This window comes from Calidris pugnax, unplaced genomic scaffold (assembly GCF_001431845.1).
Source record: "Calidris pugnax isolate Ruff unplaced genomic scaffold, ASM143184v1 scaffold133, whole genome shotgun sequence".
Taxonomy (NCBI): Eukaryota; Metazoa; Chordata; class Aves; order Charadriiformes; family Scolopacidae; genus Calidris; species Calidris pugnax.
Window position 1 is genome coordinate 9,039,542 of NW_015090977.1, and position 15,675 is coordinate 9,055,216.

Genomic DNA, 15,675 nt, shown 5'->3' on the forward strand with positions numbered 1-15,675 from the left:
CCCAAACTGCTTGAGTTGGGTTATTTTCCTTTCTGAAAAAAAGTGCTTAGAGACCAGTATGTCTGAAGGATTAAAAGTCACTTCAAAATCAGCATAAAAATAAGAGGGATTTGAGGAGCCTCACTGTGTCATTCACACAGGAGCGTTTCTACGTCAATGGCCTGGTTGTCCCCAAACCCAGCAAGTCTCAACCAGCCACTTTAGGCTGATGTTTATATTAACGCTTGAGAGGAAAATCAAATTTTTGGTGTCAAGTCTCCTTTCTGCCAACCAGCATGAGCTTAACAAGGAGAAAAACCTCCTATTCAGCAGAAGAACTGGCCTTCACCTCCTACAATGACAGGTGGCACGATTACCCTGCCCATTTGTCACCATGTGCCACCTGCGCAGCAAAATCCCAGGGCAGTGCCACTGCTCCCCAGAGTCCCCTCCACCTCCAAGGACACGAAGCCAGCCGGGAACTACAGTGACAGCAGATGCCACAAGAGCTGCACCAGCTAAAAATCCAACCTTGTGAAGACACACGTGGCTCATGAGGAATGGCAGAGCACTGAGAACACGCTGCTCTAGTTGCTCTGTCCCTTAAACCCTGTTCCTGCCTCCTCCCACTGCTCTAAGCTCGCTGAGGGTTAGGACATATGACATTTTAGCCCGATTGTCCCCTGAGGGGACTCTCCAGGAGGCTGTAGAACACTTGGGGAGGTGACTGGCAGGAGGAAGCAGTGGGACTCCCAGTTCCATGGCAAAGGGGCCAATTGCCAGATTAAGGGAGGCTTTGGTGACTTCAGTGCCAGGCTGCTCCCACGACCTGCAGTCCCTCTCCCCCTCCAGCCCAGGGGGAATGGACAATATTTTTCATCCTTTCGCTCCCTAAATGAGTAACTCCCCAAGCCTGACGTGTATCTTCAGGGTTAAGCCAATACAGCCAGGAAGAACAAGCAGCTGTGAACCAAAAAGCCTTGGTATTTCACAGATCATCCAAGCTTTTCCTGCAGAAACTTTCCTGTAACCCTGATCAGCACTTCTGACATGGAACTAACTGAGAGTCTGCAAAGCCACATGCAATACTGGGGACACCTTTATTTAGGACTGGATGAGACCCAGGAGACCTGTACACACAACCGCCTTTGGCTGCTCCACACCATCTCTTCTGGCCCCGGGGCTGTCCTGCCCAGTTCTCCTGCCTTTCTTTGCAAAAAAGCTTGTCCAGCAAGATCTCATCTCAGCTGAGACCTCCCTCGCTGCTACAATTCCTGTCCTTACAGGATTTCTTGAGGAGCATGGCAAAGGGTGACACATTCCTCCTCCCTCTGGTGTCACCCAGCACAGGCCTAGCCGCATTTCTCCCATTTTTCAGAATCCAGCAACAGCATTCACTCAAGATTATTCTCTCACAGATCACTTGTAAGTAGAAGCAATATGGCTGCTTTAAAATGGGTTTTAGATTAAAGTTAAACTGAAAATAGGACACGCTTGCCCAGATCTGCTACCGAGTAGTTTGAGGGAAGGGAGGAAGCAGCTCAGCTGAGTGAGGTGCCAAGCTCTGGAGCCCAAAGCTGCAGCATTTTCTCTTAAGTTACTTAAATCAACTTCCACCCACAGCTTCCTCTAAAGGCCAAGAAAATTGAACACGTTCAACATCAAAACAGAGACTTCCAAACTTCAGCCAGCTTTAGTGATGAGAACAGGGTTACTCATCACGTTTGCTACTGCCAGGACTTGCAGTGATGGTTTACAAGAAGGAACAGCACATACTTGCAGAAGTTCTAGAAGCTCTGTATGAAGCTGTTGAACTTGGGTCTTCAAGGTGTAGAATCATATAATGGTTTGGGTTAGAAAGAACCGTAAAGCCCCCCCAGTGCCACCCCCTGCCCTGGGCAGGGACACCTCCCACCAGACCAGGTTGCTCAAAGCCCCCTCCAACCTGGCCTTGAACCCCTCCAGGGATGGGGCAGCCACAGCTTCTCTGGGCAACCTGGGCCAGGGTATCACCACCCTCACAGCAAAGAATTTCTTCCCCACATCTCATCTCCATCTCTCCTCTTTCAGTTTAAAACCCTTTCCCCTCATTCTATGGCTCCCCTCCCTGATCCAGAGTCCCTCCCCATCTCTCCTGGAGCCCTTTTAGGGACTGGAAGGGGCTCTAGCATCTCCCCAGACAGAGCCTTCTCTTCTCCAGGCTGTACCCCTCCATCTCTCTCAGCCTGTCCTCACAGCAGAGGGGCTCCAGCGCTTGCAGTGTCTCTGTGGCCTCCTCTGGCCCCGCTCCAATGGATAGGTTGGAATGTTCCAATGTAGGTTAAGTCCAGCAGAAAGTGTGGTTACCCTGCTGAGCCATCACAGTGCACACTGGCTGTACCATGCTTTTTCACACTTGGAAATTAGATAAAACACCAGTGACCAAGGCCAAACCCTCTCTACACATCTACTCCAGGTGACCAGGGTCCTTCTATCTCCATAAAGCCTGGTTCTTCAAGCTTTTGTTTCACTGCTGGCTGGTAACACCAGCAGCAAATGAGTTCAGCCTAAAAGAAAGTAGAAAGGGTTAAGAAAGAACCAAGCACCACCAAGTTTCAAACCAAATGTGTGAGAAAACATGTTTGAGAACCATTCTGAGGGGCTTCTCAGCTCTGTTTCCACACCATAGCTTCTGCTGAACAACCCTTCGGAAAGTTCAGGCTAGTTCCTCTGCCATCAGCTCTGCCACAGCTTCATCAGAGAAGCACAGAATGGTTTGGGCTGGAAGGGCTCTTGAAGATTATCTTGTTCCAACCTCCTACCAAGGGCAGGGACACCTGCCACCAGAACTTCTCTGTGGCCCTGCCAAGGCCAATGGTGCTTGAATCGAACCTTACTGATGGCCCAGAAACCCTCACCGACGTACACCAGGGCTCACCGACCACGTTCGCTTCTTTGCTCTAAGAGATATTCCTTGTGAGCAATGACTGTATGTGAAGATTTGGATCCCCCACCTCCCAAACCATACAGTGTGTTGATGGGGCTCTGCTCACAGTCCCCATGGATCTTCAGATGCTGAGGCTGAACAAAACCAATCCACTTATTTCTGCAGCCTAATATTCAAAGGATTCCTTAAATAATAAGGAGGCTCAAAGTAATCAGCTCAGCTCCTGACTAAAGACATCTAATCTGGACTCTTTGCATGAGCTGATGCTGCTCTAGATGATAAATTCTGAATGGCCCAGAAGCTTGCCAAACTTCACCGAAATTGTCATTTCTTACTATAGTAAGAAATGAGTTAAGCTTTTAAACAAGCTTTTGGGTGAAATGAGTGTTATCAGGCAATAACACCAGGCTGATAAAGATTTGGTGATCACTCACCATGACAATCCCAAGGGAGTCTGACAGACCACAGACAGCTTTAAACTCAGAGATGGCCGGCACCACAGAGGGCAACTGCTCCACTCTCTGGGGCAAAACACTTCTGCGACCATTTAAAACTACATTGCAGCATTTCCACTCTATCACGTAAGTAATCAGAGAGTCCTAGAATGGTTAGAGTTGGAAGGGACCTTAAAGATCACCCAGTGCCACCCCCTGCCCTGGGCAGGGACACCTCCCACCAGACCAGGTTGCTCCAAGCCCCCTCCAACCTGCCCTTGAACCCCTCCAGGGATGGGGCAGCCACAGCTTCTCTGGGCAACCTGGGCTGGGGTCCCACCACCCTCACAGTATTTATTTCTAGTATCTAATCTAAATCTCCCCTCTTTCTGCTTAAAACCATCCCCTCTCATCTTATCGCTACACTTCCCAACAAAGAGTCCCTCCTCAGCTCTCCTGTAGCTCCCTTCAGATACCAGAAGGCTACTATAAGGTATAAGTCTTCTCTCCTCCAGGCTGAACAACCCCAGCTCTCTGCCTGTCTTCATAGGAGAGGTGCTCCAGCCCTCTGATCATCTCCGTGGTCCTGCTGGACCTGTTCTAACAGGTCCATGTCCTTCCTGTGTTGAGGACTCCAAAGATGGACACAGTGTTCCCGGGGGGGTCTCACGAGAGCAGAGGGGCAGAATCACCTCACTCGACCTGCTGGCCATGCTTCTTTTGATACAGCAAGCTTTCTGGGCTGCCAGTGCGCTTTACCGGTTCATGCTGAGCTTCTCATTCACAAGCACTCCCAAGTCCTTCTCTTCAGGGCTGCTCTCCAGGCATTCTCCACCCAGCCTGGATTTGTGCTCGGGATTGCCATGTCCCAGGTGCAGGACCTTACACTTGGCTTGGATGAACTTCATGAACTTCTTGAGCCTCTCCAGGTCCCCTTCCCTCCAGCATATTGACTGCACCACACAGCTTGGTGTGGTCAGCAAACTTGCTGAGGGTGCACTCAACCCCACCATCCACGTCACCAAGATGTTGAACAGCACTGGTCCCAGTACTGCTAGTTTTAAAAGCCCATTCTCTGAAATTCAGAGAATTCATGTAGGGAGCCCATGGAGCTCTCAGCCACTGAGACAGGACACTGCTCTCACCTTGTTCTCCTAAAACATGACACAGGTAGGACTTCCAGTTGTGGCTTTGCCAGTTCACCAAAATGTCTAGAAGAAGACCCAAAGCCACCCTCCATTACAGCTCTTTACATCAAAAGCTTTCTCCACCCAAAGTCTTTGAATGCACAAAACAAAAGATTTAATTATGAAAGAATGAAGTAGGTCAGCAGTTGGAGATCCCCCAACGGTACAAGACGACAACTTACCCATCCTTCTCTGAGCGTGCAGTCACCATAAGCTCAGTAAAACCAATCTGATGTCACATCATGCTTCACAAACTCAAATGACTTTCCAAAGACTTTTCTTCTGAGAAAAGCAATATACAGCCAGCAAATCAGTCTGGTTCTATCGAGCAATCTCCATAAATAAAAGTCCTCTGCTTTAAGGCAATGATTATCTACTAAAGCTGAAACTCAGCGCAGAAAAGGGAACATCACACGAGGAGAATGTTTACTTGGGCGGGGGGGTGGGGGGGGGAGTTTCCAATTCCCTGCCATTCTGAAAGAGAGCACTTTGAAAGGGGCAGAGCTGAGCGCAAGCGACCCAGCAGTAATCCCTCACCAGGCTAAGCACCAGCTTGAAAGAGTTAGCACAATTGCTGCACTTGAGCCACCACCCAGAAGACCGTGTTCTGACTAGAGCTAGAAAATTAATACCAAAAAAACCCTAACAAATGTCATTGGTGAAAGGAACATGTTAAAATTATTTCACTATTTTATATAGAAATAGAAAAAAGTGGTATCTGGGCAGTGGAATTTTCCAGATTGCCCAAGCACGAGAGAAGAAATCTCCAGATTCATTCCTAGCACCGCTCAACCTTTAAGAAAGCCTTTGCCAAGCTCATCAAGATCTACTCTTTAGGTTTTCTCTCTTTTTGAAAAAGAAGAAAGTGCTTTTAAGAAGTACAAAAGGCTTGAGCTTTGTGGCAGGGCTTGCTTCCATGAACTCAGAGCGGGAGTGAGGATGCTGCTGGAAAGCAGCTCTGTAGAGAGACACCTTGGAGTCCTGGTGAGCAAGTTGCCCATGAGCTAGAGCCCAGACACTGAACAAGAGGTAATGGGCACAAATTTGAACATAGGAAGTTCCATCTAAACATGAGGAGGAACTTCTTCAGTTTGAGGGTGGCAGAGCCCTGGAAGAGTCTGCCCAGAGAGGGTGTGGAATCTCCATCTCTGAAGACATTCAAACCTGGACATACTCCTTTCCAACCTGCTCTGGGTGATCCTGCTCTGACAGGGGGTTGGACTACATGATCTCCAAAGGTACCTTCCAACCCCTAAAATTCTATGATTTTATGACAGGACTCTACCTCCCATGCAAAAATATCATAGTTCCAAAGTGGATTGAAAGCTCGGGTCTTTCAGTGGAGCTGCTGAAATCCTGCTTCAGATCCTTCTCGTCACACACAAAACAAAGAACATCTTCCAACATTTTTAACACATAGCAAAAGCCTACTAAAGGTTAGTGCAAGAAATACAGCTGCTTCAGCAGGCAAACCAAGCCTAATAGAGTATCAGGAAAATGAGACTGGCAGAGGTCAAGGGTGGGAATGCCAGTAGCTATAATAAATTCCAGCCTCAACAGCAGATCATAAAAGAGCTAAAAAATTCTTAAGATCTGGCTTTTCACTTAATCCAAGAGCACTTTTTCCCTTTGCAGCACAGAACTGCCTGGGCAGGAGGAATATAAACCCTCCAATACTCAAGCGCGTAGTTTCTTGTTAAACTACACCTTTGACAAAAACAGCCACAGATTCCACTGATATATTCACCTACATCAACTAGTACTGAAGAAAAAAACAAAAGAAAAACCTTCTGTACCTGGCACCTTTGACTGAGGGCAACATGGTAGGTCAGACCATTTGCTGAGCCACTGCAAAAGGGTTGCCATGAACATGTCCTGGTGGTGACCTCCACTAGCAGCAATGACAGCAAAGTGTGTCTTACAGAAGCGAGGCCAAGGACATCAACAACACAGCAGCCCACCACATTTTAATCCATCTTCCAAATCAACTGCAAGTTCTTGGGACCTCCTCTCACCCAAGGCAAGATGGAGAAAAGACGTCCACCCCTCAGCACAAGTAGTTTCATGAACTTCCACGTTGGCTTTGCCAGCCCAAGAGGAGAACAGCTGCTCCTCTACTCCCAAAAAGGGATTCTGGGGGCTTGGCAAGCCAACATCCACCACCATCCACCAGAACAATCCTAAGAAAGCAGAACTAGCCCCCCATCTCTAGAAGTCACCTTCCAACTGCTCTCAGACACTGCATCCAAGACAGAGACCTGCAAGACGAAAGCCCCTCCAACGTTCTGAACAGCAAAGGGCTCCCTACTCCTCTGCCTGGGAGGCTGGGAAGGCACAAGCTCCACTGGGGACTAGAGCACAGGCAATTCACGTCCAGGCTGTAAAGCCAGCAGGAAAAAAGACACACGATGGGACTCTTGACCAGGCTGTCTCCCTGAAGAACCAGTTTCCCCCAAACACTACATAGAATCACAGAATCTTCTAGGTTGGAAGGGACCTTAAAGATCATCTTGTCCAGCCGTCAACCTAACTGACAACAATAGACACCCACACAACAAACGAGGAGCATCATCACTAAACCAGACCTCCCAGCCCTACATGCACAAGTCTTTTGAACACCTCCAGGGATGGGGCCTCAACCCCCTCCCTGGGCAGACCCTTCCAATGCCTCATGACCCTTTCAGTGAAAATTTTTTTCCTAATACCCAGCCTGAACCTCCCCTGGCGCAACTTGAGGCCATTTCCTCTCGTCCTGTCGCCTGTTCCTTGAGAAAAGAGACCGACCCCCACCTCTCTACACCCTCCTTTCAGGTAGTGGTGGAGAGCAATAAGGTCTCCCCTCAGCCTCCTCTTCTCCAGGCTGAATAACCCCAGTTCCCTCAGCCTCTCTTCACCAGACTTATTCTCCAGACCCCTCACCATCTTTGTCGCCCTTCTCTGGACCCGCTCCAGCACCTCAATGTCTTTTTTATGGTAGGGGGCCCAACACATACCCTCAGCCCCCTGGGAGGGCCAGAGCATCAGCTCCGCTCTCAAGCTTTCCCATCACACTCACCTACTCTTCCCCCAGGGACCTTTGGGTTCCTCCAGTTCCTTCTGTAGCCCTGTATCTCCAGCTCCCTGTACATCTTCTACCTGTTGAGGCTGGGCAGGAGGCAGCAGATGTGTGCCTGGCTTAGAATGTCATCCTCACCAACTGGCAGTAACCAGCTGGCCAAAAAGGACCAGGTCACAACTCAGAGGTCACATCATTCAGTGAGGAGGGAAAGAACATCAGCCTCTTTTGTTTATTCATAGGAAAATTCTCAATAAATCTGCAGGCACCCAACGTCTTTAAGAACTGAACATCAGTGTCAACTCTGGCTGAGAAACCTCCAGTGGAAGGGGGCAGGGAACCTCCACGGCTCTGCCTCCAGTACCCAGAAGAAACACAGAAAGAGTCACAGACAGAACTGCAAGTTGCTACAGACAAGATCTTTTTTGTTGTTGTTTGTGTTTTTTCGAGTCTCTCCCTTTCAGTCATTCCAGGCACATTTCCTGCTCCACATTTCCATTTGTATGGACTGTCCCCGTGCTTGTGGAGAGCGTTATGTTATAGAGAAAGGACAGCAAATTTTATCCTTGCCTGAATATATCTCATATTTTGTTCCAGCTTAATAGACTTAATTTCAAAGACCAATACTCTCCAAAGCCCTTCCAAAACCTAAAAAAACCCCAACAAACGGATGTACTTCAAATATAAATGCATTTACACTTATTTTTCTCTATTGTACATGTGGTAATTGCACCAGCTCCAGGAACTACATGAGAGGAAAGAATCAGCCCCGCAAAACCGAGCGTTCACTATCTCCCCTGCTCCTGACAAGCTCTGTATCTGCACCAGGGAATTAGCATTGCAGTCAGCTCAGCCCAGCTCCTGGCAGCTTCCACACTGTAGGGCTTCAGCATCTCCTGCTCCCTGGATTCTCCCCCTTTAACTGTGTATTCAGTGTTTATTTACACAGACATTTTCTAAGGAACGGCAAGAAAGTTCAGGAGGCTTAACCCTGCCTGGTTTCGGTCATTGTATTTATTCTGCTGACTTAAGAATAATTTGCTATTTTGCAAACTAATTTTTTAATCTTCCCACGGCCAGTATTTGAATTCTGTGGCACATTTCAGGGACTGCACCAGTGCTACACATCCCCGACCCTGCTGTGAGCTGCTGGTGCCACCTGGAGTTTAATGGCTCTACACAAAGCGCAGTGAATCCCAGAGACACGGACAGGATGGGCCCACGGGAGAGGACACCCTGCAGCACCCACCGCCGCGCACGGCCTCGCACCGGGGGTCCCATCCGAAAGCCTGGACACAAAGCACCCAGCACCGAGCAGAACTGGGATGGTGAGAGGAGCTCAGAGCTGCAGGCTGGGAACCTCAGCCCAACAACAGACAGCAAAAGCCACCAGGTATTTTTAAAACCTCATCTCAAGCAAGGTTTGTGAGCACTTGAAAAGCCACACCTTCGATATTTTTCTCAGCCTCTTGATTGCCCGTACACACCAAAAACGTAAATCAAAGTACATCTTTATATTAACCATGAAGTCCAAGTACGAAAACAAGCAGTTACTTAAACAGCCCACGGTATTTCAGCTACCGAAATTAATTCTCCTAATTAGGAGATGAGAATAAGCTGTCTCCTAACACCACTTGCCTTCGGATACAAGTAAAATAGAGGTAACCTGTACACCCTGGTGCTAAATTGCAGGCTCACCTGACGAGTAAAGGCAGAACAATCCAACTGAAGCACAACAAAACAGCACCTGTGGTAGCAGAGACACAACAGAATCATTTACACAGTGTCAGTGGGATCAGTCTTTGGGTGTCATCGATCCATCGCCATCGTGTTGCCCACCAGGAAAAGCACAGTTGCATTTAGAAGTGCTACAGCAGAGAAGAACGGAGCAAAGAGCATGGAGCAAAGTGCACGTTGGAAATACAGGGTATGAGCGGCTTAAGGAATCCAGGTCCTTGGAATCTACTGAGTAAACAATGAGCTCTTCAGGGGTTTGAGTTTGGCTTTGCACCATTTTATTTCTGCACAGTTAAGAGAAGGACATCAAAGACCTGAAGCAACTGTAACATGACAGGGATGATGGAAGGCCACGGAGATGCTGGGAGGGCTGGAGCCCCTCTGCTGGGAGGACAGGCTGAGAGAGTTGGGGGGGTTCAGCCTGGAGAAGAGAAGGCTCCAGGGAGACCTTAGAGCCCCTTCCCTTACAGGAGAGATGGGGGGACTCCTGATCAGGGAGGGGAGCCATAGGAGGAGGGGGAAGGGTTTTACACTGAAAGAGGGGAGATTCAGATGAGATACTAGAAGAAGTTTTTCACTTTGGGGGTGGTGAGAGCCTGGCCCAGGTTGCCCAGAAAAGCTGTGGCTGCCCCATCCCTGGAGGGGTTCAAGGCCAGATTAGAGGGGTCTTTGAGCAACCTGGTCTGGTGGGAGGTGTCCCTGCCCAAGGCAGGGGGTGGAACTGGAGATGTTTAAGTTCCCTTCCAACTCTAAGTATTCCATGGAACCAGCTGTCACTGTGCGACATCATGTGTGACCTCCAAACATTTCAAGGAGTCAGCTGCAGGAAAACCATGATTCCCCCAACCACTAGCCTTGCTGTCCTGTCCAGCAGGATGAGGTGTTTGGCTCTCAGGCTGACCATCACAGCAATAAAGCATCTGGCAAGTCAAAGAGCAGTTTGGGCTAATGAAGGTAACACCCTGAACAGAGCACAGGCCCTTGTGCTGGTGCTGAACTGACTCTATAGCAGCAGGAAAATGTAAGAGACAGTCAGTATTTTGTACCTGTAAAACAAGCACAGCTGATACAGGACATGCTGAAGGAACCCCCATGGACTCACACTGGCTTTTTCACATTCACCTTTCCCATTAGAACAGCAGCTTGAGGCTCCCTCGGAAGCTAAACACAGATTTAAATGCACTTGCTGAAAAACCAGGAGCTCTGGAAAGGCAAACTTCACCAGGTACAAAATCCTCCTGGTAGCCAGGCCCGGCAAAAAACCTTCCAGCCCAGCGGGGGCTGTTTCAAGAATCTACCGGCAACAGCAGAACTGACTGAGAACACGTTGGGCTGTATCTACTAATCACCACAGGAAATATTAATAAGAAAAGTTCGCTTCTATTTTCAGTTTGTTTCATGGCATATACCTGAGCAGATGAAATTACTGAAGCATTAATGCAGCAAAACGGTACCACTGCAAACAGAACACAGAGCCAAACACTTCAACTGTCGGCCTCTCTCTCCAGCTCTCGTTGTGACTCGGAGACACTAAGTAGTTTGTGCTGTATTTGTATTTTATGCAAGACTGAGCACTGAAAGGGAATCAGCATTTTCTCACAACACAAGATTGGTTATGACTTTACAGAGCAGCTATTACAGAGCGTCTTTTATAAAGGTATTTGCAACCAGGCAACTACAAGGGCTCCCACCTACACAAACCAATAGGTGAGGCTATATTTAGCTGAAATTCAACCCCAGCCCTAAAATAAAAACCACTGTTTAAGCAATATTCAGTTTACCTACAGGAAGGTAAATTTGTCTGAAGGTGAATCAAAATAAAGAGCTGGGATCACAATAGTCTGACGAGATGCTGTTCAAAGGCAAACTCCTGTTATACAGCTACAGTTTAAAAAAAGACAGCTTTCTCCTAAATCACTAGTACTGATTTTTCCTTCTCTTGGGCTAATTATGCCCTCAGGGATAATCTAGAAAAGACACTGAAACTACACCCAGAGCAAGCAGTTGCTGCTAAATTAATTAGATTATCTTTTTGACTACATTGCACTTTTTATTTTGGGCGGAACGGTGCTGAAGGAGGGAATGGTTTTATTTATATAGGCACATAAGCCTGTCATGGTGTGTTATTTGCAGGGGAAAAAAAAAAAAGGTGTTATATGTCATGTGCAGAGACAGACAGCTTCTCTTCTTCACTGTCGAGTGACCAATAAAGAATTAGGTGAGGGAAGGAGGGGAAGGCTGTGCCAGAGGCAGTCGGAGCTGTCAGGGTGGAGACACAACAGTTTGAAGTCTGTTAAACTGCAGATTTAAGTAAGTGGATCCTACAAGTCGATCCAAGGCTGGCCTGGCCGGGAACGACGAAGGAGGGGAGCAATACTTACCTACTTATCTGGGTAATGAATTCCTCTCCCTGGAACATCACAAGGAAATGCGAGTTCTCTGGGGAGCCTCCCTTTGTGTCAAAAAAATTACAGTAGGAAGGTGACCTTCCCTCCAGCGCTGCTTTCATTTTTCAGATGACCACTTTTTATGAAACATTGGAGAGGCACCATCTCATTTGCTCCCCCAGCGCAAACCAGCAGAGACTGGGTCAGAAAGTGAGCCAGTATGACTTACTCCTGCGACCACTGCGGGCCAGTGAGAGCCAGCACAGAGCCCTGTGACACAACAAAGCCAGGGCAGAGCTGAAACCCACCCACTGCCCCCCTCTCAGAAGCCAGGACCACAGGCAGTCTTCCTGTGCCCTGAAGCAAATCCAAATTGTCTCCTGGGGTGCACCAAAAATAATGTGGCCAGCAGGTAAAGGGAAGTCATCCTCCCCTTCTGCTCTGCCTTGGGGAGGCCACATCTGGAGTCTTGGGTCCAGTGCTGGGCCCCATAGTTCAAGAAGGACAAGGGTCTACTGCAGAGAGTCCATCAGGGGCTACAAAGATGATCAAGGGGCTGGAGCATCTCTGTGCTGAGGAAAGGCTGAGGGACCTGGGGCTGTTCAGCTGGAGAAGAGCAGACTGAGAGGGGATCTCATCGATGCTGAGCAATAGCTAAAGGGCGGGTGGCAAGAGGATGAGGCCAGACTCTTCTCAGTGGTATCTGGGGACAGGACAAGGGGCAATGGGCACAAACTGGGACACGGGAAATTCCATCTCAACGTGAGGAAGAACTTCTTTGCTGTGAGGGTGGCAGAGCCCTGGAAGAGGCTGCCCAGAGAGGGTGTGGAGTCTCCATCTCTGGAGATATTCAAACCCAACTGGACACGTTCCTTTCCAACCTGCTCTGCTCTGACAGGGGGTTGGACTGGATGGTCTCCAGAGGTTCTTTCCAACCTCCACCATTCTGTGATTTTGAGATGTCTGGGGAACTTGGTGCACCCCTCCATGGAGTCAGCGGTCTCTCTAACAACCCAAAACAGAGACTTGCAGCAGACAAGCTCACTCACCTCCCCGCTGCCCACTTCTGAACAACCACATCTCCAGTAGCCCACTCCCCCAGCCCTGCTAGCCAAATCCACCTGCCCTCCAAACACCCTTGCAGGCCAACAGTTCGACTCCGGGAACAAACACAGGCAGTAGTAACTAAATAAATAAAAATGAAATGCTGTAGCAGGGCTCTGTTCTGCAGCAGTCTGCAGCCTTCAGAATGGAAGCTGAAGAGATGTATTGAACCAGGCTCCTGCGGTCCCTCCCCTGGTCCCAGCAGCACCACTTTGGTCACTGCCGCTCTTTCCTACACCTTTGCTTTATTCCTTCAGGTTACGTGTTTAAAGCCGTGCACTGCAACAACCAGAACTGTGCGCTCAGAAGCATCAGGAGAAATACTATCAATTTAGCAAACTAGAAAACTGAACACACTCTTATCCCAAAAGAGAAAAAAAAATTAGACTAAACTCCCTTTAGTTTCGAGTTGAGCAGCACAGGGAAGCTCCCATCACCCTTCTCCTGGCTCTGCCACTCACAACTGAGGCCACTGAACTGCAGAGTATCAGTCCAGCTCTTCCCCTGCCCACCCTTTGTTTTAAAAAACAGGCATTAAGTTCATTAAAACTCTTCTCTACAGCTTACAGGAGAGCTACTGTTGTTAAAGTTAGTTTGAACTACTTCCTTTTCTGGAAATAAACTTTCAGTAACAAGATCAGAGCATGAAACTGAAATAAAAGTCGGGGACTAAGATGCAAAGCTGATCTTTAAATATTCTTTGAGAAACCTGCACTTTGGGAGTTAGAGGCCTGGGGGGACACACCATCATCTTCTCTCCTGAGGAGTTGTAGCAGACACGTTGAACCCTAATAAGTCTGATACACTCCACACACGTTGTTACCCAGCTTTAGATTCTGCCCCTGCCACAATCAAGTACAAACAGCCCCTCTCTGGTTAGAGCCTACCACGGCTGGGGGTCCAGAGCAGTATCTTTAGCATAAAGAACACCATCTTTTATTGGCTCTGTTGAAAGTCCACCACTAAGACACCAAATCCTGCTCCACCATCTGGGCTTTGCAGAACCTCACCTTGTTTTGTGAGCGCTTCCCGCAGCGCCGGGGTGATCATCTCTCTCTTCTCACCCTCCTCCTTCCTCCCAGTGCTCAAGCTGGTCCCAACATCTCCTTCCTCCAGCTCACGTTCTCTCTGTTTAAAGACAGTGAATTACAGCTGTTTAGACTGAAGCATCGTGCTTTAAACCCTGTGGCACAGTTCAGCCACGGAGCTGCCAAACTTAAAACTGACACAAGTGCCCACACAAGAATTCTTGCATTCATGTAATCCTGCATTTTGTCCCTCCTCCCACCAGACTCTGACCCTTCAGTAAATTTAAAAAGAAGAAAACCCACAACACACTAGATTTGTTCCACTAACACCGCAGTAAAATTCTCAAGGACATTTTAAGAAACAAGGTGTTTGAGTCTCATTTGAGAGTGAGAGGGGCTCCAGGATTTAAGCCCAAACATTTCACAAGTGCACAATAACCTCAGCTCTCCACTGAGCACCAGCTGAAGGGAACAAATCATTTTGTGCCTGACACACAGCTGCCTGGGGTGACACACAGCTGGTGTCTGAATTATTTGGGACAGGTCAGGGAAGAAAACCACATTGCTCCGAGTCGTACAGCCCTGGAGTTTCCAGAGTAGAATCACAGAATGCTCTCAGTTGGAAGGGACCTTTCAGACCATAGAGTCCAACCATCAACTCAACACTGACAAACTCACCACTAACCCATGTCCCTCAGCACCACGTCTGCCCGGCTTTTACGTATCTCCAGGGATGGCGACTTCAACACTGCCCTGGGAAACCTCTTCCAATGTTTGATATCCTGTTCAGTGAAGAAGTTTTTCCTAATATCCATCCTAACCCTCCCCTGGCACAACTTGAGGCTGTTTCCTCTTGTCCCATCTCCTGTTCCTTTAGAGAAGAGAGCGACCTCCCCTGGCTACACCCTCCTTTCAGGGAGTTGTAGAGAGCAAGGTGGTCTCCCCTCAGCCTCCTTTTCTCCAGGCTGAACACCCCCAGCTCCCTCAGCCGCTCCTCACAAGACTTGTGCTCCAGACCCCTCATCAGCTCTGTTGCCCTTCTCCGGACACACTCCAGAACCTCAATGTCTTTCCTGTCGTGAGGAGAGAAGCTGTGGTCTCCACAAGTCACCTTAAAAGGCAGCCAACTACCACCAAAATTTGGTAATCACCAAATGTCCTGCAAGAAAGGCTGTTTCCCCTCTGCCCGGCTTAGACAAATGAGCTGCAGGTCCCACCAACGTTCAGCTTCCATCAAATGCTGCTTTACAGGACACGGTTCAGCCCTTGGAGCCTACTTAATACTTAAATCCAAATGCAGGAATATAAAAATCATAGAATGTTTTGCATTGGAAGGGACCTTAAAGCCCCCGCAGAGCCACCCCCTGCCCTGGGCAGGGACACCTCCCACCAGACCAGGTTGCTCCAAGCCCCCTCCAACCTGCCCTTGAACCCCTCCAGGGATGGGGCAGCCACAGCTTCTCTGGGCAACCTGGGCCAGGCTCTCACCACCCTCAGCAAAGAATTGCTTACTAATATCCAATCTCAATCTCCCCTCTTTCAGTGTCAAACCCTTTCCCCTTGTCCTATGGCTCCCCTCCCTGATCAAGAGTCCCTCCCCATCTCTCCTGTAGGTCCCCTTTAGGTACTGGAAGGGGTATTACTGGAATATCACGTATTAGCATAAAGTTACAAGCAACATAAGCATGTAAGTAATTGTGAATCCCCCGCTGTATAAGTGCCACTGCTGAGACTTTATGGGTATTTATCATTTCATGCCTGCATAAAGAAGCATGAAAGTGTAAATAATTACTTTGATATTTCATGCAACTTGTAATCTGTCGGTTCTTTACGGCTTT

General features: G+C 48.5%; 1 protein-coding gene across 1 annotated transcript in view; it reads right to left on the reverse strand.

The window, feature by feature from the left end:
* Positions 1-15,675, reverse strand: part of TYW1 (tRNA-yW synthesizing protein 1 homolog) — a 123,606-nt gene that overhangs the window by 88,055 nt on the left and 19,876 nt on the right. The window contains exon 8 of the mRNA XM_014953037.1: positions 13,820-13,937. Coding sequence (XP_014808523.1) covers positions 13,820-13,937 — 118 coding nt within the window. The remainder of the gene's footprint in view (positions 1-13,819; positions 13,938-15,675) is intronic.